This window comes from Canis lupus, chromosome 8 (assembly GCF_048164855.1).
Source record: "Canis lupus baileyi chromosome 8, mCanLup2.hap1, whole genome shotgun sequence".
NCBI classification, from domain to species: domain Eukaryota; kingdom Metazoa; phylum Chordata; class Mammalia; order Carnivora; family Canidae; genus Canis; species Canis lupus.
The window spans coordinates 60,877,821-60,899,308 of NC_132845.1; the positions used below are offsets into that span (position 1 = coordinate 60,877,821).

Consider the following 21,488-nt stretch of genomic DNA (forward strand, 5'->3'; position numbering starts at 1 on the left):
TTTTTTATGATAGTCACAGAGAGAGAAAGAGGGAGAGGCAGACTCCATGCACCAGGAGCCCGATGTGGGATTCGATCCCAGGTCTCCAGGATCGCGCCCTGGGCCAAAGGCAGGCGCCAAACCGCTGCGCCACCCAGGGATCCCAGCTAGAAGGGTTTCTGAACAGGGGAGTGACACCGTCAGAGTGGGGTTTGAAAATGATCCCTCTGGATTAGTCAGAACCAAGAGGCTGGCTCAGGCACAGTTCCCTAGGTCAAGGCTGAAGGGGTCAGCATGGGTAAAAGGAATAATTTTGAGCCTGGGGCACTGGGGAGGGAGTGGGGGCCAAGGCCCAAGAAGGAGTGCTCCTGAACTTGAAAGCTCTTGCTCCACAGGACAAGTGTTCGGCCTTGATGAGACCTGATTCAGCTAAACAAAGCTGGGGAGGGGGAACATGACCTGGGGGACTTGTCGGCTCACTGCCCCTGAGGTAACCATTAATCCCTCCCCTGGGGAAATCCAGGGGCTAGTCCCTTGAGGGACAAACCTTAGGCAGAATGGAAGAACACACAGAGGCAGGCTCTGTACCAGGCCCGGGAAACCAGAAGGTCCTAATTAACAACTCTGCTGACATCCTGGTCATTGCTGCTTATTTCCTGCTGGTCATTGGTGTCGGCTTGTGGGTGAGAAGTTGGGGTGCTGCTGGGGGCCAGGCTCTTCGGGCCTGGGGGAAAAGTCTGAGGAAGATCCCATGTTCAGTAGGGGAAGGATGCCTGGATTTTTGAGGAGGAAAGCTGGGGGTGGTGGGCAAGCAAGTCTTCTGACAGCCTCAGGGAGGCCCAGCCAACAGGCGTTCCTTGTCCTCCCTCCTTTGGATTGGAGTCCGTTGAAGGGAATAGTGGATTTTCATTATGGACAGTGTTCTAAATGAGATCTCTGTTCCCCTGTCTACAAAGTATCTGACCAGAAGCCCATCCATATCCAAGGCCCCAGGAAAAGTCAGGCTGAATCCAGCCACACTCAAGCTTGGGTAGTTGGGCACTAGGTCAGGTCCTGGGTTGCGCTAGGTGCCTCGGAGGAGGTTGGGGCAGGGGGTTGGGTGGGAACCATCAAGAGAGCCCAGGGCTGGTTAATCTTCAGCCTAAAACAAGGCTGAGGAATGTGTTGAGAAGGCTAATGAGGTCCAAAGATGTGCTCCGAACCCAAGTCTCCTCCCACTCCTGTCTCTCAGTCCATGTGCAGAACCAACAGAGGCACCGTTGGCGGCTACTTCCTGGCAGGACGAAGCATGGTGTGGTGGCCGGTGAGAGAGGCTGTGCTGTTGAGTGGGAGGAGGCCCAGAGAAGCAGCCTAGCTCACCCCCACCTCTGGCTATCTAGGTCGGGGCCTCTCTCTTTGCCAGCAACATCGGCAGTGGCCACTTTGTGGGCCTGGCAGGGACTGGTGCTGCAAGCGGCTTGGCTGTGGCTGGATTTGAGTGGAATGTGAGATGCCCTTTTTGCCAATAACCTCCATCCCAGTGGGAACCCCTGGAACTATCACACCTGGGAGGCTCCAAGCTGGGGGGACATAAGACTGGAGGTGGGACTTACCCATTGTGGAGGTGTGGTTGGGCTTCGAGGGTCACGCGTCCAGCTTGGAGGAAGGAAGATGTTGGAGATGACCACTTTCAGGGCCTGCTCCTGACTTGCTGTGTAAGCCTGGACCAGCCACTACTCTCTGTGGCCTTGATTTACTCCTCTCTGAAGTGGGGTGAACATCCTCAAAGATAGTGAAGTGCTTGTTCAGATGCTCTCTGAAGCTGTGGCCTATGAGGATCTCTGGACCAAATTAAGGCCCCTTGCAGAAGCAGGAAGGAGACAAAGCTCTGGGACTGAGGCTTATCTTTGAGGGCTGAGATCAGGACTTCCTGGAGGAGGAGGTCTCTGAGCCGAGTCTCGAGGGACAGAAGGTTTGGGTGGGTGAAGAGGAGAGGTGAGGCAGCCCTTCCTGGCAGAGGCTGTGGTCAGCCTGAGGGTCTGTGGTTGGATTCATGTGCTGGTGGGTGGGAGGATAGGGGCAATCTTGGGAGGGACTGGCCAGGGGTCATGGCCTGGGAGGACCAGGAGGGCTCTAGTTAAGGGCCCATGTTGGTGTCAAAGATCCTGTCCTTTAATATCCAGGGCTCAGGGACATCCTCTGGGCTCCCAGTGCGACCTTTCCTTGGTATAGCACGTTCAGCAAGAGGTCTCAGACTCTCGAGGGACGAGGGCGCCCTCCTGGCAGGGTCTCAGTCACCGGCTGGTAGCTGTGCCTGCAGGCGCTGTTCGTGGTGCTGTTGCTGGGCTGGCTCTTCGCGCCGGTGTACCTGACGGCGGGCGTCATTACCATGCCGCAGTACCTGCGCAAGCGCTTCGGAGGCCACCGTATCCGCCTCTACTTGTCAGTGCTCTCGCTTTTTCTGTACATCTTCACCAAGATTTCGGTGCGCATTCATGGAGGGCGAGGCGGGGCCCTGGGAGGGCGGGACCACGGAGTGGAGGCTTCTAGAAAGCCTCGGAGGGGGCGGAACCAAGAAGAAATTGCTTGTAAGAACCATGGTTGAGGCAGGGTCTGGAAGGAACAGGTTTTGGGGCTGCGACCACAATGGGTGGGACCTGGGAAGGCCAGACCATTGAAAAATAAGAGAACCTTTGAAGCGTGGCCACCTGGGGTGTTAGTCTGGGCATGAGGTAGTTCTGGGTCCCTGCCCAGGTCCCCCCTGGTCCTGACCTGTGCAATCGCTCCTTTCCCCCAAGGTGGACATGTTCTCTGGCGCAGTATTCATTCAACAGGCTCTGGGCTGGAACATCTATGCCTCCGTCATCGCCCTTCTGGGCATCACCATGATCTACACTGTGACAGGTGGCTGTGGCAGGGGCTTCGGGATGGAGTGGGCTTGAGAGATGTGCTGGGAGTGTCACGGAGGCACATTCTGCTCACTGAGTCCTGTCTGCTGACGCCCAGGTACATGAGCCTGGAGAATGGGCCATTTCTTTGAAATTTGCTCTCCAGGAAGGGGCACATTTTTCGAATTCGCACAGACACCGTATGGGCTCCGGGCATCCTGTTTGGGCTGTTTCCACTGACCCAGGCCTGTTGCAGGAGGGCTGGCAGCGCTGATGTACACAGATACCGTGCAGACCTTTGTCATTCTTGGGGGGGCCTTCATCCTCATGGGTTACGGTAGGGAGCTCAGCCGGCGGGGGAGGGGCACGGAGGTTGAGTCACAGAGCCCTCAGTGGGGGAGCAGAGACATCCTGCATCTCCAGCATGTGGGTCCTAGGGACCGTCTTGGCGCTGGCGCCCGGTCTCCTGACGACCTTGCCCTCACAGCCTTCCATGAAGTGGGAGGGTATTCAGGGCTTTTCGACAAATACTTGGGGGCAATGACGTCGCTGACGGTTTCTGAGGATCCGGCGGTGGGCAACATCTCGAGTTCTTGCTATCGACCTCGGCCGGACTCCTACCACCTGCTCCGGGACCCTGTGACGGGGGACCTGCCATGGCCCGCGCTGCTCCTGGGTCTCACCATTGTCTCGGGCTGGTACTGGTGCAGCGACCAGGTGCGGAGTCAGGGCTAGTGCCTGGAGGGAAGCTGGGGGAGAACCAGAACCGCTGTGGGCGGAGCTGACATGGGTGGGACAGGAACCCATCTGGTGGCGCCACCGGAGGGGTCAGGAACCTGGTCAGGATGGAGCTAAGCCAGACCCAGCCGAATCCAAAGAATCTGGGTCTGAGTGAAGGTGAATTGCCAGCACCGCCGAGCCAGAGGCAGGCCTGAATTAGAGCAGTGAGTTGAGGCAAGGCCTGAAGGGGTGAGGTGTCCAAGACTGGATGCAGGTAGCCTAATGGCCCTCGCCACAGGTCATCGTGCAGCGCTGTCTGGCCGGGAAGAACCTGACCCACATCAAGGCAGGCTGCATACTGTGTGGCTACTTGAAGCTGATGCCTATGTTCCTCATGGTCATGCCAGGCATGATCAGCCGCATTCTTTATCCAGGTAACATCCGCAACCCGGCCCCCACCAAAAGTCCCGTGCCCCATCCAGTGCACGGGACTGTGCACTGTGCATTTCTTGTGCATGATCACAGGTGCCCAGTTCCCATCTTTGCTACTGTCCCTTGATTTGTAAATCCAGTAACCCAGTCCTACCACCTCCCTCCACCCCCCAATTGGCAGCCCCATCTTTCTTCCACTAGGATTTCCTGTCCCCACTTCAGGGATCTGAGTTCCCAGACCAGGTCCCATCCTAGCCACATCGTGCCCTCTTTCCTGCAGACGAGGTGGCGTGCGTGGTGCCCGAGGTGTGTAAGCGAGTGTGCGGTACTGAGGTGGGCTGCTCCAACATTGCCTACCCGCGGCTTGTCGTGAAGCTCATGCCCAATGGTAAGGGTTGGCAAGGTGTGGAGCTTGCAACTGGGAGAAGTCACCCCTCACCAAGTCACACCCTCTCGGGGACACCCTGGTGGCTGAAGACTCACAGCTCCCAACCACCTGCAGGTCTGCGCGGACTCATGCTGGCAGTCATGCTGGCGGCGCTCATGTCCTCGCTGGCTTCCATCTTTAACAGCAGTAGCACACTTTTCACTATGGACATCTACACACGCCTGCGGCCCTGTGCAGGCGACCGGGAGCTGCTGCTAGTAGGACGGTGCGGCCTGGGTTTCCCCCAGGTCCTGCCCCACCAATCAGCCCCGGGGTGGGGACAGGGAGCACTCGTAGGATTAGGGGGAGATGAGGAATCCTGGGTGAAATCTCCTGATGGCCACTAACTGCAGGCTCTGGGTGGTGTTCATCGTGGCTGTGTCCGTGGCCTGGCTACCCATCGTGCAGGCAGCGCAGGGAGGGCAGCTCTTTGACTACATACAGGCAGTCTCCAGCTATCTGGCGCCACCTGTGTCTGCCGTCTTCGTGCTGGCGCTCTTTGTGCCCCGTGTCAACGAGAAGGTGAGTGTGTAGGTCACGAGCTTGGGGCAGAGCTCCAACACCCACCAGAGGCTGACACTCTCCCCCCCGCAGGGTGCCTTCTGGGGACTGATCGGGGGCCTGCTTATGGGTCTAGCGCGCCTTATTCCTGAGTTCTCCTATGGCTCGGGCAGCTGTGTGCAACCCTCAGTGTGCCCAGCACTCCTCTGCGGCATGCATTACCTCTACTTTGCCATCGTGCTCTTCGTCTGCTCTGGCCTCCTCACCCTTGTCATCTCACTCTGCACAGCACCCATCCCACGCAAGCATGTAAGTGCGGGCCTCTGAGTGGGCGCCCAGCATGCGCCATGGGTGTTAACGCAGCCATCTCCACCCCCAATCTGCCGGCCCACTTCTGGGAATGCCTGGGAGTCCGGCTGGAAGGTGTATTTGCAAAGCGAGCACAATGTCTTATTTAAATGACATTTATTTGAGGTGGTCTGGGGGGATGTGATTAGAGCCTCCCCAAAATCCTTGGAATCCTTGGAATCCACAAACTAACTGTCTGCGGTCCATTTTTCCTAGAGCCCCAGCCCCCAAAAACACAGGATCCAGTACATAGGCCAGGTGGCTGAGAGGGACAGAATGCTATCTCAAAGGCCCACAAAAGGGTCTGGGCTTGTGCTGCTGCAGGGGAGGTGCCCCAGGACAGGGCTGACTGGGGACCAGGACCGAAGAGCTGGGTAGAAGGATGGGCAGGATAGAAGGATGGGCAGGACTGCACAGGTGGAGAAGGAGGGAAAGGCAGGAGGAAACTATGTGAACAAATATCCACAGGAAGGAACACTGTTAGCAGGACTAGAAGACTAGAGTCTAAAGGACCACAACTTGAGTGTAGACAGGGACTTGGGGTGATGAAACGGGGGTGACCAGGGCCAAGAGCTTTAAACACACAGTTAAAGAACTTAGGTTTAATCTGAGGGCAAAGGGCTGCCATGGAAGGTCAGGTTTGAGTGAACTGAGTCTGAACCAAGAGCATAGGGTGGGCAGAGGGAGCTTAGGAGTACCAGGTGGATGAGGCACTTCAGGGTGCGTGCTGGGGGAGCAGCACTCTCACTTGGTCCCTGCCCCCTCTCCCAGCTCCACCGCCTGGTCTTCAGTCTACGGCACAGCAAGGAGGAGCGAGAGGACCTGGATGCTGATGAGCTGGAAGGTCCAACCTCACCCCCCATACAGAATGGGTGTCCGGAGCATGCGGTGGAGATGGAGGGTAAGGCACTGCTTCAGGAGGTGGGGCCAGGGACTAGGGGAGCCAAGTTCCCTCAAACTAACTGTCTGCGGTCCATTTTTCCTAGAGCCCCAGCCCCCAGCACCTGGCCTGCTCCGCAGGTGCCTGCTCTGGTTCTGTGGAATGAATGGGGGTGGGGCCGGTAGTCCCCCAGCCCCTACTCAGGAGGAGATGGCTGCGGCAGCCAGGCGGCTGGAGGACATCAGTGAGGACTCGAGCTGGGCCCGTGTGGTCAACATCAATGCCCTGCTAATGATGGCTGTGGCCACTTTCTTCTGGGGCTTCTATGCCTGAGGCCAACTGCGTTGGACACCATGAGCCACAGTCAGGGCAGGGCTCAGCCTCAAGATGAATGGGGGAGGGGGAGCTGGGGGCGGGGCCTGCAGTGGTGAAAAGGGAGTATGGCAGGAGGGGGAGGAGGTAGGCCCTGGTTCCCCTTCTCTCCACCTTGTCTCTGCCTGGGGCCTTGTCCATCTGACTGGCAGTTTACAGCCCATGAGGCCTTGGCCAAACTGCCATAGCGGTTCCCCTAAGCAAAAATAAAAGCTTCTCTTCCCACATTCTGCTGTGGCCAAAGTGTGCTTGCTTCAGGTTCCTGTCCTCTATCTGGGCTGCTCACAAGATCTTCTTTTCTGGAGACGGAAGCCACGTGGCCCTCCACTCATCCACCTCTAGCTGGTGCTTCTCAGTCTTCCAGCCTGCATCCTGCAGTCCTGGGGAGAGGTCAGAAGGGTGCCACTGGGACTGCTGGAGAGAAGACTCTAGGGAGTCTGGGGAGAGTGGTAAGGAGCAGCATAGGCCGGGTGCATGCTTTGTGCACTGCCCAAGCTCCTCTTGCTTCTGCTGGGTCATTTCTGGCACAAAATGAGGCTAAAACCTCATCTGGCTATAGTGAGAATTCCCTGAGTTAGCACATGGAAAGGAGCTGGAATGGAGTAGGTGCTAAATGAAGATCATCGAGTCGTCTGTGAGCCATGCCTCTCTCTACCCCCAGTTCTTCAATGCCAACTGGAATTATACAAATTATAAACACTGACACAGCCTCAGGGACCCTCCTAACCTCCCCATCCTGCAGACAGGGAAACTGAGGTCCAGAATTCAGATCACAGAGAGACGCTTCAAAGGTAGAAGGGTGGGGTTAGGCAGGGCTTCTGGGGAGAAGGCCTCAGAGGCCAGGGAGGCGTGGAGTTTAAGGATGTTACCTTTCAAGAACTTTGGGAAGAGCTTGTCCAACACTTGGTGTGTCTCCTTGATGATGACCCAGCTCTCTTTGTCAGCACCTGGAGGTAGGTGCAGAACCAGAAGCTGTCAGGTCCCCAAGTGGAACAGAGTCCTTCCTCTCTCTACCCCTCTTTAGGCGTCTCCGCCTAAATATGTGAGATGCTTACCTGCCAGTACTTGGTTCCTCAGTTCCTCCAGCTCTCTTGGGAGGGGCCCATCTCCCTGCAGGGCTTCAAGTACCAGGCCGTGTGTGGCAGCCCTTAGGATGGTTTCAGGGCCTGCCTTCTGGCTCAAAACGACTTGCACTTGGCCTGGAGAAACCCAGGGACAGACCGTACTAGGGAAGGGCCACTTCCCCAAACACCCTCAAACCTACCATCCCTGCTTCACCCTTTTCATCCTGAGGCCACGGCCGGGCGTGGATGGAGGCGATTTTTCACCCTTTCCCTTCCAACTTCATGTCCTGTTGTCCCAATGTTCTGGCCAAACTGAAATGCCCAATTTCCAAATACAACTTTATATTTGTATTTGGAACCCACCGAAGTGGGTTTATCTTACATGTCTAGTAAGAATAAGCACCTTTTAGCACATAACCAGCAGACCAGAAAACTCTAATACTTGTTTCCTCAACAGGTGACTCTGGATGGGAGAGAAGAGTTCTCCAGGGGTAACCAAAGGTCATAATCTTATTTGAGTACGCTGCAATATATAAAGTGCTTTATGCAATCACCTTATTTGATTCTCATAATAACATGCAGGCAGTAAGGCAGGTATCGTTACCCTCATTTTACACAGGGACAAAGTAAACAACTTTGGGGGCATGCAGCTATAATTTGAATGCACCATGTCTTAGTCTGAAGCTCCTTCCAGGACACCAGGCAGCTTCTAAACTGTCCAGGACTTGAGGCCTTAGAGCTGGTGGAATGAGAGGGTGACCCCAGAAGGCTGAATCGAAGGCTTACTTACTCTTTGATTTGTCCCAGTGAAGGAGGTAGGGTTCTTGGTGTCCTTCAACCAGCTGTTGCAGCTCAAAGACACTGAAGGGAAGAGAGTGGAGTGGGGGAGGAGAAAGCAAAGCAGGAAGAACCAGTCCATCAGCTGAACTGTCGGTATTTCAACTGTCCTTCACCTACATCTCATCTCTCAGCCATTCCCATGCACCCCACATCTGTCCTGCTCTTTTTTCTGCAGCTAACAAATGTATCCCTTAGATCTACTGTGTTACACCTCTGTTGCCCTTGGGCACCCGTGCTGACCCAAGTGGGCCCAAGTCTGTTTAGTGGAAATCAAGAACCGAGAACTGAGAGGCCTCCCAGGCAGGGGAGGCCAGTTGTAAACAGAATAGAGGATGTGTGGGGAACAGAGGTGGCAGCAGCGGTGGCTGGGAGACACTGGGCTACTTACCTGGAGATTAAGCGGTGTAGGGGGACCCCCAGGGATAGAGACAGAGATGGCCAAAAACCTGTGGGAAGCTGGAGTCAGGATGCCCAGACAGGGGGAGAGACTTGGGAGACACAGGACCTGAGACCAAGGGGTTGGGTCACCTGTCCACAGTGGCTCCATCTGATTAGCTGAAGTGGGGTCAAGAACCTCTCCCCTCTGGAGGAAGTGCTTCAGAACCAGCCGGAGCCGGTCTTCGTTCAAAGTCTCTAGGACAAGGGCTCGGACTGCCCGGTAGTTGGCATAGATGTGAAGGGCGGTGAGGAAGAAGAAACAGCCGAGGCTGAAGCTGGTGTTGGAGAGTGAGGGTGTGAGCGGGGGTGGAGGCCCAGTGGGGCACCTCCTCCCTGCCCTTGGTCCCGGCTTACCTCGGGCAAGCTGACACCAGGGGAAGCATCAAGAGGCTGACCAGGAGCCCTGCCAGGTTTACCAGTGTCTCCTAGGAAATGGCAGAAGGCATGGGAGTTAGGAGAGCTTCCTTCCAGGCCAGGCTGATTATCTGTGAGTGCCTTTGACACATTCCCCTCTGTCCCAGTTCCTCCCAGGGCTTCCCACACTGAGGTGGATGCCTAGTGAGTTTTTTTTTTTTTTTTCTTTTCTTTTCTTTTTTTTTTTTTTTTTTGCCTAGTGAGTTTCTAACGAATGAGATGTCATTTAAGATACCAGCTGCCTCTCTGTCCAGGTAGATACAATGCCCTTGGAACATGTCTTCTTTACTTCGTAAGAGTCCTCTGAGCAGCCCTACACTCAGGCATATGAATGTCTTCAGAATGGGGAAGTTCTCATATTTGGTGGTTTCAAAAGACTGACCCCCTAAGCCCCCTGGGATGCAAAAACTGGCAGACACATTTGCAAAGGGTTCAAGGAACCATTCAGGAAAAAAGGCACAAGGTCCAAATGTCTTCCCCTGACAATCGAAGTTGTATCATAACCCTCTGATGGCCTGAGCTCACCCAAAGGGAACAGACACCAGGCTACCTGTCCCCAACTCATCATGAAGGAGGAAGAGTCTGGATTGGTGCCTGGACTACTGGGGTCCAAGGGAGAGGTGGTCCTCGCACAAAGTGGGCCTGAGGCTGGAAGAGCTCCTTACTCAGCTCTTCTGGCAAGGGGGGTAGGGTGTGGAAATAAAAGCTATGGGTGTGATGGTAAATAGGAGGGCAGAGGCCTTGGGTGCACAGGAGTAGAAGGACCTCCTCTCCCTCAGGTGGGAAGAATCATTTTCAGCAGCCACACTGAGTGGCAATAAAATAGTATCAGCAGAAAGCAGGAGCCTGCCACGGGACTGAGCACATGTCCTGTAGTGTCTCTTGTGATGTGTTCCTGACTCTGCAGACTAAGGACACCCTGCGGCTTGGAAAATACAGCCTGGAGAGTGTGCGGAAGGCTGGGGGTTAGAAAGTGAAGAGGTGAGAGGTAGCAGGCATGAAGCTGAGATCCTAAAGTGTGAGTCCCGGGTTGGACTTATTTCTGCCTTCCTAACAACCTATGGAAGCGATAACAGGGGAAGAATTAATCCAACCACTTCCTGAGAGAAGGGATGTGCCTACAGGTACCCAGGGGGATTGAACCTCTGACTTATTTCCCCATCTGTAGAATGGCAACAGTGAGTACCTCCCATAGGAGACCACTGTAAGGATTTAATGAATTCACACAAATGAAACACTTGGCACACAGTGAGTGCTTAATAAATATTAGCTTTAACAGATCTATTTTTGAGCTTGTATTAATATTATTGAAAGGAGTTCATTTTAAATTTTAAAAAAAGTTCTATTTAGAAACTGAGCAAAACAATTCAAGAGAATGACAGAAAGTAGGACTGGACAGAACAAAGGTTTCTAAGTTGCTTCAGTGTCAAAGAAAACAATGTAATGGGGCGCCTGGGTAGCTCAGGGGTTGAGCGTCTGCCTTTGGCTCAGGTCATGATCCCGGGGTCCGGGATTGAGTCCCACATCAGGGAGCCTGCTTCTCCCTCTGTCTGTGTCTCTGCCTGTGTCTCTCATTAATAAATAAATAAAATATTAAAAAAAAAAAAAAAGAAAAGGATGTAGTACTTCTGACTAGCTTGGGCCTCAAATTTCTTCTGTAAAACATGGATAATTTTTTTTTTAAAGATTTTATTTATTTATTCATAGAGATGCAGAGAAAGAGAGGCAGAGACACAAGCAGAGGGAGAAGCAGGCTCCATGCAGAGAGCCTGACGTGGGACTCGATCCAGGGTCTCCAGGGTCACACCCCGGGCTGCAGGCGGCGCCAAACCGCTGCGCCACCGGGGCTGCCCTAAAACATGGATAATTAATAGCATCTCTTTCCTGGGGCTGGTGTGAGAGTTGAACAACGCAACACACATAGGCACCTAGCACGGGAGCTTGGTGGGGGATCCAGTACCTATAGAGTTTAACTGTGTATGTGTGGGGGTCCCTGCCTTTATTCCAGGATGCCCTGGTCAGGTGAGGGGCTGGGTCAGAAAGGCCTATGAAACTGTCAAGTGGAGACCTCTGGCCAATGACTCCAGCCACCTTGCATGCTGAGCACCTTCTGATTTGCCAAATGCTTTAACAAATGGGCCTCACATGGTCAGACATCCACTTCTCAGGTTGGAGTTAGGACCAGAGAGAGTAAAGGCCAGGGCAAGGGCCCACTCTTGGCCACACAGGCACGGGAAGGGACTTGACATGATCAGCCTGGACTTTCTGCCACTTGAACTCATGCCCTGAACCTGACTACCTGTGTGAGTTCAAAGCAGGGGGCACTATATCTCTTCCCGTGTGTCTGCCTCCCACCCCTACCCTCAGGACCACTCAGGCCGCTTCTCTCCATACTTCCAAATCATGGCCTGGCCTGCCTCCCTGCTCTGACTCCCCTCAACCCCAATTCCAGCTGCTTACCTGGCTGCTATCCTTGGCTGACACATCAGCCATGTTGTTTCTCCTGGCCTGGTGCATGGTCAGGGCCGCCCGAGTGGCCCCACCAGCCACGCTCACGATGCACTAGTTGGGGAAAAGGAGAATAAAGGTCAGAATGGCCATGTGCTGTGGCAACATAGGCATTTTTGTGGCTGAGCCAAGTAAATGACTCAAACCAATTTGAGAAAACCGGGCATCATGGGACCAAACAGCAGAACCCTAAATGCTATCCTTGGTGTTCTGTTCTCATCCCTACATTTCCATTAGGTCCATCTCCCCTCTTATTCCTGGAGAGGACTAAAGCTCTGCCTGTCACATGTCTCTGTGGCCTGGTCTCAAGGAACTCTCTTTCTGTCCCCAAGGTGGAGGCCCAAAGACTTTTCTTTGCCCAGAACTTCTCTAGTCTCCAACTTCTACTTTGGTTGTACCCACCCCTTTGCTAAGCTCCTGGCCCAGTCTGGTTTCCAACTTTATGCTTCCATTCTGCCTGTAACTAACTCCACTCCTTATTTGTCCCAGGGGAGGCCCAGTCAAGTCTTCTGGGCACTTCAAAACCCACAGTGATGGCCCTGATCTCCCAGGGCACCTGGACCTGAGATCTACAATGGGAGAACTTATCAGTGAGGGTCCCTGATCACTGTCCTCCATCTCATATTTGTCAAATCTCTTTTAGATGCTAGACACAGATTAGTGCTGTGATATAACTCAGATACAACATTTGCCCTCATGAAATCTATAAATCGAAAGACAATAAAGAAGTGTCATGCAGGGAGAAGAAATAACTTGTTCAAAGGTGAGAGAAATGTGGTATAAAATGAGGCTCGAGTGACCAGATCATGCTGAATCTTGCAAACCTTGTTAAGGTCTTTATTCTAGGAGCAATGAGGGCAGGGAAGGTCCCTGGTTTGATTTCCATTCTTAAAAGGATTATGGCCTGCTCTGAGAAGTAATGAAGAGAGGTGAGAATGGAAGCAGGGAGACTACCTAGGAAGCAACCATGCTTTTTCAGCAACTAGGAAGCACCAGATGGAGGTTTAGCTGAGGGAACAGTGGGCAGGGAGGAGAAGGCAAGAAGGCATTGATGACAGCCAGGCTTCTGACTGGTGTACCTGGGGTACAGAGGTACTAGTCACTGAAACTAGAACTCTAGAGAGGGTGGGAGGGAGCCAGGGAAAGTTCATGGTCCTATTCTATTCCTTTATTGGACAGATGTAGAGACTACAGCCCAAAAGGCAGAGTATATTGCATAATTTGAAACAGAGAGCAGAGGTCACAATCATTGGTCTACAGCTACAGCACTGGTTTTCTATAGTGTTTCCTGCCCTGGAGTTGAAGATGCCAGGGCAGGATGCCTGGGCCAGGGTCTGGTACCTGGGCTAAATGTAATCCGCCACAAGAACTGTTTTATCTGAAATGTCACTAGTGCCCTGTGGAGAAGCACTGCTCTAAAGTGATGGGCTCTGGAGACAGACGTTACATGTCTTCTTGAGTCAGTTCTGTGCAAGGTACTTAACCTTGTGGTGAAGACAGGCTAAGCTCTTTACTGAACTTTGCTATGCCTCAGTTTCCTCACCTGGATGCAGCCAACCTGAAGGAATTTTGAGGGTGGGCAGCCTGGCAGAGAGGTAGAGCTTGCATTCATCCCATGTGACCCTTCAGCCTTACAACCACTTTGTGCTCTCTTGCTGCTGGACCTTGACTCATACAGTTCTTTCTGCTCAAAAACATCCACCCTTCACCTTAAACTCATTCTTCAGGACTCAGGCCTCGGGAAGGGGCCTATCCCTTGACTAGGCCAGAATCTCTGTTCAACCCTCTTGCAGCCCTCTACACTTCTCATCTTGAATACCAGAAATACAAAAAAAAATTTGTCTAATTGTGTGCTGTTTTCTTCAAAGAAAAAAATGGGAAGGCCTATATTTTATGCCAAACATGCAGCAGACACTCAATAAATATTTTACTGAAAGAATGAAAGATAGCCAGGGAGCTGGTCCCAAGATGTTGACATCGAAACCCCCCTTCTTTCAGCCCAGGGCTCCTCACCAATTCTGTGGCTTCAGACACTACCTTAGACTATCTGAAGTATGAGAAGCCATCTAGTTGGAGGAAATCAGAAAGTATGATTGAGTTTGAGTAGGAACATCTGAACTTTGTCACCTTTCTGCAAGTGCTTTGAACACAGGGCCCAGGCTGGTCTCACCTGTGGGCCTCAAGTAAGCCCCCACCCCCAACAGCATCACCAAGATAGGTATAGGGGTCCCCCAGAGGTGGATACCTTGGCCAGGTTGCTGATACAGACAGTCATAGTGAAAAAGATTGGATATATGGGAGCCATGATCTCAAGGAACATGGCCACATCATTGAGGATGTCAGCAAAAAGCCTAGGAGAAGGGATCAGAGGTTAGAGATCAGAGGTAAGAGACCTTCATAACAGAAGACTTCCCTCCCCTCCGTCTCAGCCCCTCCTTACCTCCACTGCTTGGCATTGCAGTCCAGCTTACTCCTGTTGTAGGGGAGAGATCGGTTTGCAATATGAATTTCAGGAGAAAACACATCATGTGGAGAGTGCAGGCCATCCTTAAGCTGAGGTAAGGTCTGAAGGGCTCAGCAAAATCCATACCCCAGGCAGACATGTGTCCCAATACCGTGTCACTGCTGCCTAAAATACAATTAGCTGGGAGGACCTTCAGTAGTCACTTAGTATTTCCCGTTTACTGATTCATGATGCCTCAGAGGAAAGAAGTGATTGCCTTGTGGTTGCTCCCCACCCTCTGGCCCTCCTCTGAGGGAGGCATCCCTGGGTCCCTCTGTCATCTCCCAACCTCTTCCTCCTGCTTGATCAAGAGTACTCAGCAAGAAGTCCACATATTTTGGACCAGTAAACAACTACATTTAGTGTAACCCCTGCAGGTTACAGGTAAGTAGCCCAGAGAGGAGATATGACTTCCCTCAGATCACATGGAAAACAGGAGCCAAGAGAGAGGGGAAAAAAAAAAAGGCCAAGAGAAAGAGGCAGGCTCTGACATCCAGTCCTAGGATATTTCTATCACCAAGAGGATGGATGCCTCTTCTGCCAGTCATAGGGACTCCCTGACCCAAGCACACCTGGAGACCTCTTCTCTAAGAGTCCAGTGGCAGGAGATGCCATAGCTCCAGACCCCAGCTCAGAATTTGCAGCATTAGCCCTGTCCCTTATTATGAAATTTCCTGAAAGGAAAACGGAGCATTCCTAGGTGGGGTATAGGACACACCTGAGGAACTCCTGAAGGAATGAATGGCAAAGGCAGGACCAGAATACATGGAACTGGTCTAGGGCAAAGCAGCAGCCTGATACTATTAGTTACAAGCTGTGTGACTTGGGTAACTTCCCTTTTTAGGTCTGCTAACATGTACACATTCAATCCTCTATAAAGTTGTTCTAAGGATTAGGGATGATATGTAGAGAGCTTGTGAGGCACAGAGCTGTTAACAGCAGCTAGTGTTTTCTGAGCACTTATTATGTGCCACAATATGCTATGTGCTTTGCGTAACTATCTTACTGAGCACATTGTAGGTAATGTCTGCCTACAATTAATTGCAGATACTAAATCACTCCTGAGGTTGCCCAAAACTGACATGAGGAGGAAGCAAGCAGCACAAGATCCTAAATTCCTTCTAGATAAATGGTAATGCTGATTCCATGTGGAACAGGGATCCTGATGACCTGCCCAAGTCCACTCCCTCGTAGGCTCAGCAAAGTCTAGTCAAGTACCTGAGCCACCAAAGTAACTTCTGGAGTAAAATCATTGCTTTTGAATTAAACATTGTCCTGTTCAGGCTTCTCTTTCAACAGAGGACACTTAGAGCCTTATGGCTGTATTTTTCCATCATGGATAGCAGCGTGGTAAATCAGCGCTCTTAAAGGCAGGTGTGATAACAATGCCTCTGTGGCTTCATTGCTAGGGTGAGCCACCTGGACTGGGTACTTACTAAGGACTCCTCAGCTCTGATGAAGTAATTGCTGAATCTCCCTTCCTCAGGAGCCTGGTAAGAGAGGAAGAGCTAAAAAATATAGCCAGGGATGAGACAGAAATGACCCCTGTCTGGAGAAAGTGGCCAGACCAGGAAGACAAACTCACCCCTTCCACCAGGCAAAGATGATGCGGCCCAGCATGCCAGTTGAATCTGGGGAGAGAGGCACTGGTAAGGAACAAGGGAGAGTTTTGGGGGCTACTGGGCCTGACAGACCCTGGCACTGAAATGGCCGATTCACCTTGGATCACTGCTCCTAGGAACTCAGTTTGGCACAATAAATATTGGGTAGACAGAGCTGTATAATGCGGTCAGAAGGGTCCAGACTTAGCAGTACCTCAGTACATACCCAATAGAACTATGTACCCATATGTGCCAAGAGACAAGGACCAGAAATACTCTTTGCAGCATTGTTCATCAATAGCAAAAAAAAAACTGGAATAATGCAAATGCTCATCACCAGGAGAATGCACTGATTCTTGGTATCAAGAATTCATTCACTCAGTGACATATCAGGCAGCAGCAAAAATCTAATGTACAAACACTCGTATCAAAAATGGATGAATCCTAGTATCATAATATTGCATGAAAAAATAAGCTAGGAAGACAACATGGCAAAATATACTCTTCATAAAGCTCTAAATCTAAACATAGTGTTTAAGTTGTGTGTGTGTGTGTGTGTGTGTGTATATATATATATAAAACATATATATATACATATAGCAAAACTATTACAAGGAAAAGCAGGAAATTCCAAGGTTACTGCAGATATTCTAGCTCACGGGTGGCCAGTAGAGTATACATTTTAAAAAAGGGATTTGAACTGCAGGTTGATGACAGAGACCTGGGGATGTGGGTCAGAGGGAGAAGACTCCTCAGGTTAAAGAAAGTCAGAAAACTCTCCAGAATCAGCTAGACCTTCATTTGCACAAATGCTTACTGGCTACTTACTTCGTGCCAGGCACTAAACAGTGAGGTAAGGGGATACCCAAGAAGTCATGGTTCCAGATTCAAAATACAGAGTAAAAAGCAGATAGCAATCAGTATGAAAAACACTGATTTAGACCAAGGATTGGTTAACTGTGATCTATAATCTTCTACTCTCTGTTTTATAAAGTTTTATCAGAATATAGCTGTGCCCATTCATTTACAGACGTTCTCTGGCTGTTTTTGTAACACGATGGCAGAATCAGTTGCTATGGCTGAAACCATATTGCCTGCAAAGTATAAAATATTTACCACTTGGTCCTTTAGAGAAGGTTTGCCACCCTCTGATTTAAACCCCTTATACTGAGAGTAGCATTCCTTAAGTTCAGCAGGGGAATCACAAAAGACGGTTTTAGAACCAAACAACTGGGAAGGCCTCCTATAGTGGACACTGGAAAGGAAAGATACAGTGGGCAGGCGACTCCTAACTTGTTTGAACTTGAAGGCATGGACCCTTAAGTGAATGAAGAAGGGAAACTAGACTATGGGGAGGATTGGGTGTTTCCTACAACGTATAGGGGTGGCAAGCTGGCCTTCTCCATTGTCCACTGGAAAGAGATGAACTCACCCCTTGCCGTAAGCAAATTCAATCCCTGGGCAGTGAGGCCTTTCAACTGCACACTTTTACGCAATCCTGGGACTGAGGAACACCAGTAAACACGCTGGTAGAAACCTGAAATTCCTACTCCTTCCCATCTTCACAACAACCCTATGAATTTGAGATCACTTCTTTTCACAGATGAAACAACAAAGCTCAAAGACGGGTCAACAAAAATGGGACATTTTAAGAGAAAATCGGGATTTCCAGCTTTTCTGGAAAAACCAGACATGGCAACACCAAGCCTGCTTTCCTTATCACAACTGGCTGGGGCTGAGCAGTGGCTATGTCAGAGGAGGCATGTGTACAACACATTTCTCATCCAGCCTGCTCTGCTTCTCACTTCTGTCCCCTGTATGTCCTAGGAAGCCACCAAGGTGGCTTTATAGGCTTCCTCCATCACCCAACTTTACATTCTTTCTTTCAAATATATTTTATTCTCCACAAAATGTTTATTGTTCCACTTCAGATTCTTGTATTGTATCAACTCAGTGACTCTGAACATGCCAAGATTACTTTTACTTGTGGAGAGCTCACTGGGCCAGACTCTTTCTTCCCTCTGACCCAATACTCCTATCCAATAAGGTGTATGTCCTGCATACAGGGGCCACTGGGTAGAAAGGGAACCTACTCTATCTTTCATCAGCAGTCTGCAGATGCTTGGCAGAATCTGGAAGGTGGTACTTGGATGCAATGACACATATCCTCCCTGTATCTGAAAGTCAACACTGTCCACTAGGCTAGGAAACTTAATTCCCACGTGCACTTACAATTAGCTGAACTATATGATCTAGAAACTTCTGAGAAGAGATTGGCTGTCCAGAAATTGTACTAGGCTCCCACTCTAAATCCCACTGGCAAGAGTGTGGCGGTTAAGAGTAGGATACGGGAGTCAGTTTCCCTTTTCTTCCCTACTTCGCTCTTCAGGTCGCACAGTTACCAAACCATGTTTTATTTTAGTGTTTTTTCAAAAGGCTGTACATACCCAATAGGCGGTTACTGTAGTCATTATTTACAGCATCATCTAGTAACCCAGATGCTCTAAAATGCTGTTATCTTTCCCAGAACCTCCTCTTTCCTACTCAGGACTAAATACAAAATTGTTTGTTTGTTTTTTTTCCCCCGAGAATTGATCAATTTCCCACACATCAGGCAGCCGGTGGTGCTTTTATTCAATAACCCTGCTCTTAGGGGATCCCTGGGTGGCTCGGTGGTTTGGGTGCCTGCCTTTGGTCCAGGGCGCAATCCTGGGGTCCCCGGATCGAGTCCTGCGTCGGGCACCCAGCATGGAGTCTGCTTCTCCCTCTGCCTCTCTCCCTCTATCATGAATAAATAAATAGAATCTTTGAAAAAAAAAATGAAAAAAAAAAACAAAAAACCCTGCTCTTAGGCAGTGCTCCACAAAAAGACTAGGGGTGAAGGAGAGGGGGTGATTAACTTAGGGACTTGGGCTCCAGATGATTTAGGGACGTGGAACAGTATGTATGGAGAACTGCGTGTGGCTGCAAAACTCATCCTCAGGATGAGTATGTTCGGGTGGCGGGCGACTAAATTAATCGTTGAGTAACGCCAATAAAAAGATTGTTTTAGGGACTGGGGGAGAGTTGGTTCCCAGATCCAATCAGGAAAGAGTCCATGCATAGACACACCACAGCCCAGAACACTAGGGATGGGGGGGGAAAGGAGGGAGGGGTTGGAGGAAAGAGAGGCCGAAGAGATGGCAGGGCTGACAGCAGCCACAGGTGAGGTTCCAGGGGCCCAGCTCACCTTTCACCAACCAGGTGGCGGTGGCAGCTGAAACAGAAGCTTCTGCGTTCCCCACCCCTATGCCCAGCAAGACTGCGTGCGTGGCCAGGGAGCCCGAGAGGCTGGAAGCAAAGGCCTGGAGGAGACAAAAAAGGAGGGTTGAGGAGCGCGCGCTGGAGCACAGAGGTGCAAGTTCCACCAGCAGCTCTGAGATGTGTGACGTCACCGCCCTGCTCCGGGCCTCAGCCTCCAACCTCTACGTGGAGGGGCCCGCGCGGACCCCTCCACCCCTGGCTCGGTGCCGCCCCCTCCCCCAGCCGGCCGGGCAGACCTGCACGGAATCCCACAGCTGGTAGGGCAGATAGTCCGGGCTGACGCTGTCGGGGAAGCCCTGCGGCAGGAACACGACCAACAGGCGGGAGAGACGCGGAGAAGCCGTCCCGGGGGTCCCCCCTCCGCCGCCATCCCGTCCTCGGGCTCTCCCCGGGCACGGCCCAGAGAGCCCCCACCAGCGCCACTCCCAAGCCTCCCACTGCAAGCTGCCGTCGGCGGCGGCGAGGCAGCCCCGCGCCGCCCCGGAACCGAACTGTTCGGAACACAGCTGGGCCTCAAGATTGGCACCGCCAGCCATCTCGGAACGCTCCTCTCCGGGCCCGCCGGACCGAACGCGGCCGGTCCGCATTTCCGGCGTGGCTACGGCGGCTGCAGAGGTGCAATCTTCCTCCGCGGAGGGGCCGGGGCCGCCCCCCCCCCCCCCCCCCACACCCCGCGTCCTCCTCCGTGCGGCCCGGGGAACCCGCGATTCCTCTTGGGACCTCCTGGCCTAGCTGCGGACTCCTCGAGGCTGCCCCCCGCCTTTGTTCTCCGAAGCATTCCGCAGGTGGGCCGCAGGGGCAAGGGGAGCCCTTCAGCCCGCCAAGGCCTGGAGATGCCTGCGCGCCTCTAACTTGCAACTTTCGAAGAGCTCTGGGTACAAGGGCACGGGGCATCCCTGGGAAACCGCTGTGTGTGAGACCCAGTGCGGCCACAGGATTCTCAGGCGTGTGATGTGGGGCAAGTCAGTGCCCCTCCCTGGGCCTCAGGTGCCTTCTTTGTTGTGAGAGCAGGGACTATATATTATTTCTTATTTCATCCTGGGTCCCTAACACGTAGTAGGTGTTTATTTTTTTATATTTTATTTTATATTTTATTTTTTTATTTTATTTTTATATTATATTTTACTTTATTTTATATTTTATATTTTATTTTATTTTTATATTTTATTTTATATTATATTGTATTCTATTTTATATTTTTATTCTATTTTATATTTTTATTCTATTTTATATTTTTATTCTATTTTATATTTTATCTTATTTTATATTTTATTTTATTTTATTTATTTTATTTTTTCATAGTAGGTATGTAAAAGATATTACAGAGACACCTGAGTGGCCCAGCAGTCTCCCTTTGGCTCAGGGTATGATCCTGGAGTCCCAGGATCAAATTCCACATCCAGCTTCCTGCATGGAGCCTGCTTCTCCCTCTGCCTGTGTTTCTGCCTCTCTCTCTCTCTGTATCTCTCATGAATAAATACATAAAATCTTAAAGAAAATAAAAAAATTAAAAAAGATATTACAAATGAATGAGCATATCAACTAATGCATGATGAGAAGTTGGAGCAAATGATCCCTGAGGTCCTATGCCTTACCCAAGGCTGGAAGAATATAATTTATTTTCTTTCTTTCTTTTTTTAAATTTAAATTCAATTTAGATAACACACACTGTATTAGTTTCAGAGGTAGAACTCAGTGATTCATTAGTTGGGTAGAACACTCAGTGCTCAGTACATCAGTGCCCTCCTTAATGCCCATCACTCAATAATCCCTTCCCCCACCACCACACCTCCAGCAACCCTCAGTTTGCTTCCTAGAGTTAAGAGTCTCTTATGGTTTGCCTCCCTCTCAGTGTTCATCTTATTTTTCCTGGAAGAGCATTATTTCTGAAAGGATCCTTAGGACATCTGAGGAATGAGAAAATCAAGGGATTGCAGTTAATAGTCTCAGAAATTGAGGAATAGGCAAGAAGTTCTTGTGTGTTTATTGGTGGAAAGGGTCCATTAAATTGGGAGAAGGGTCTAAAGACAGTGTTTCTCTCTCTCTCTCCCAGCTCATCTCTTTTTCTCCTTCCCTCTCTCCTTTTCTCCTTCCATCTGGTATAATGTAGAAATTTGCCAAAAGTGCCCTGTTTTTTTAATCGGAAAATAAAATATCTTGGCTTCTGAGCCTGGCTTTCTTGGACTCCCACAGTCTGACTCACCGGTTGAAACTTATGATTCTCCCAAACTGTCACCTTCTTCTTGGGTGTCAGCCTGGAACACTCTTCTACCCCGCCTCACCTTATCTGA

The 21,488-nt window shown here is 51.1% G+C and overlaps 2 protein-coding genes across 4 annotated transcripts; one reads left to right on the plus strand and one right to left on the minus strand.

Annotated features, from left to right (window-relative positions):
* The first annotated feature begins 498 nt into the window (after positions 1-498).
* SLC5A2 (solute carrier family 5 member 2) lies at positions 499-6,753 on the plus strand. Its single transcript, XM_072836613.1, has 14 exons — positions 499-662; positions 1,211-1,282; positions 1,359-1,463; positions 2,279-2,443; positions 2,757-2,862; positions 3,103-3,183; positions 3,334-3,563; positions 3,865-4,000; positions 4,279-4,386; positions 4,501-4,651; positions 4,779-4,947; positions 5,020-5,235; positions 6,046-6,175; positions 6,261-6,753. The coding sequence occupies exons 1-14, from the start codon at positions 537-539 to the stop codon at positions 6,485-6,487; spliced, it is 2,022 nt and encodes a 673-aa protein (XP_072692714.1). The 5' UTR covers positions 499-536; the 3' UTR covers positions 6,488-6,753.
* RUSF1 (RUS family member 1) lies at positions 5,375-19,796 on the minus strand. Of its 3 annotated transcripts, XM_072836614.1 has the most exons (13): positions 19,434-19,795; positions 19,124-19,238; positions 15,879-15,924; positions 14,231-14,263; positions 14,036-14,141; positions 11,743-11,844; positions 9,223-9,293; positions 8,959-9,143; positions 8,819-8,876; positions 8,381-8,451; positions 7,582-7,725; positions 7,396-7,473; positions 5,375-6,906 (listed from the first exon to the last, which is right to left on the minus strand). In XM_072836614.1, exons 1-13 carry the CDS (start codon positions 19,782-19,784, stop codon positions 6,809-6,811), a joined length of 1,458 nt encoding a protein of 485 aa, XP_072692715.1. In that variant the 5' UTR covers positions 19,785-19,795; the 3' UTR covers positions 5,375-6,808. The 3 variants fall into 3 exon arrangements, with proteins under 3 accessions (XP_072692715.1, XP_072692716.1, XP_072692717.1); XM_072836615.1 differs by lacking the exon at positions 7,582-7,725 and having other exon boundaries at positions 19,434-19,796; XM_072836616.1 differs by lacking the exons at positions 8,819-8,876; positions 8,959-9,143 and having other exon boundaries at positions 19,434-19,796.
* Between the last annotated feature and the right edge of the window lie 1,692 nt (positions 19,797-21,488).

Bases quoted from the DNA above. Each gene is read 5' to 3' on its own strand.
- SLC5A2 (XM_072836613.1), top strand. From the start codon at position 537: ATGGAAGAACACACAGAGGCAGGCTCTGTACCAGGCCCGGGAAACCAG. The intron at 4,948-5,019 runs GTGAGTGTGTAG...TCCCCCCCGCAG, and splicing joins TGCCCCGTGTCAACGAGAAG to GGTGCCTTCTGGGGACTGAT. The intron at 5,236-6,045 runs GTAAGTGCGGGC...CCCCTCTCCCAG, and splicing joins CACCCATCCCACGCAAGCAT to CTCCACCGCCTGGTCTTCAG.
- RUSF1 (XM_072836614.1), bottom strand. From the start codon at position 19,784: ATGCGGACCGGCCGCGTTCGGTCCGGCGGGCCCGGAGAGGAGCGTTCC. The intron at 11,845-14,035 runs GTATCCACCTCT...TTCCCCAACTAG, and splicing joins GTATCAGCAACCTGGCCAAG to TGCATCGTGAGCGTGGCTGG. The intron at 6,907-7,395 runs GTAACATCCTTA...ACCTCTCCCCAG, and splicing joins CTTCCCAAAGTTCTTGAAAG to GACTGCAGGATGCAGGCTGG.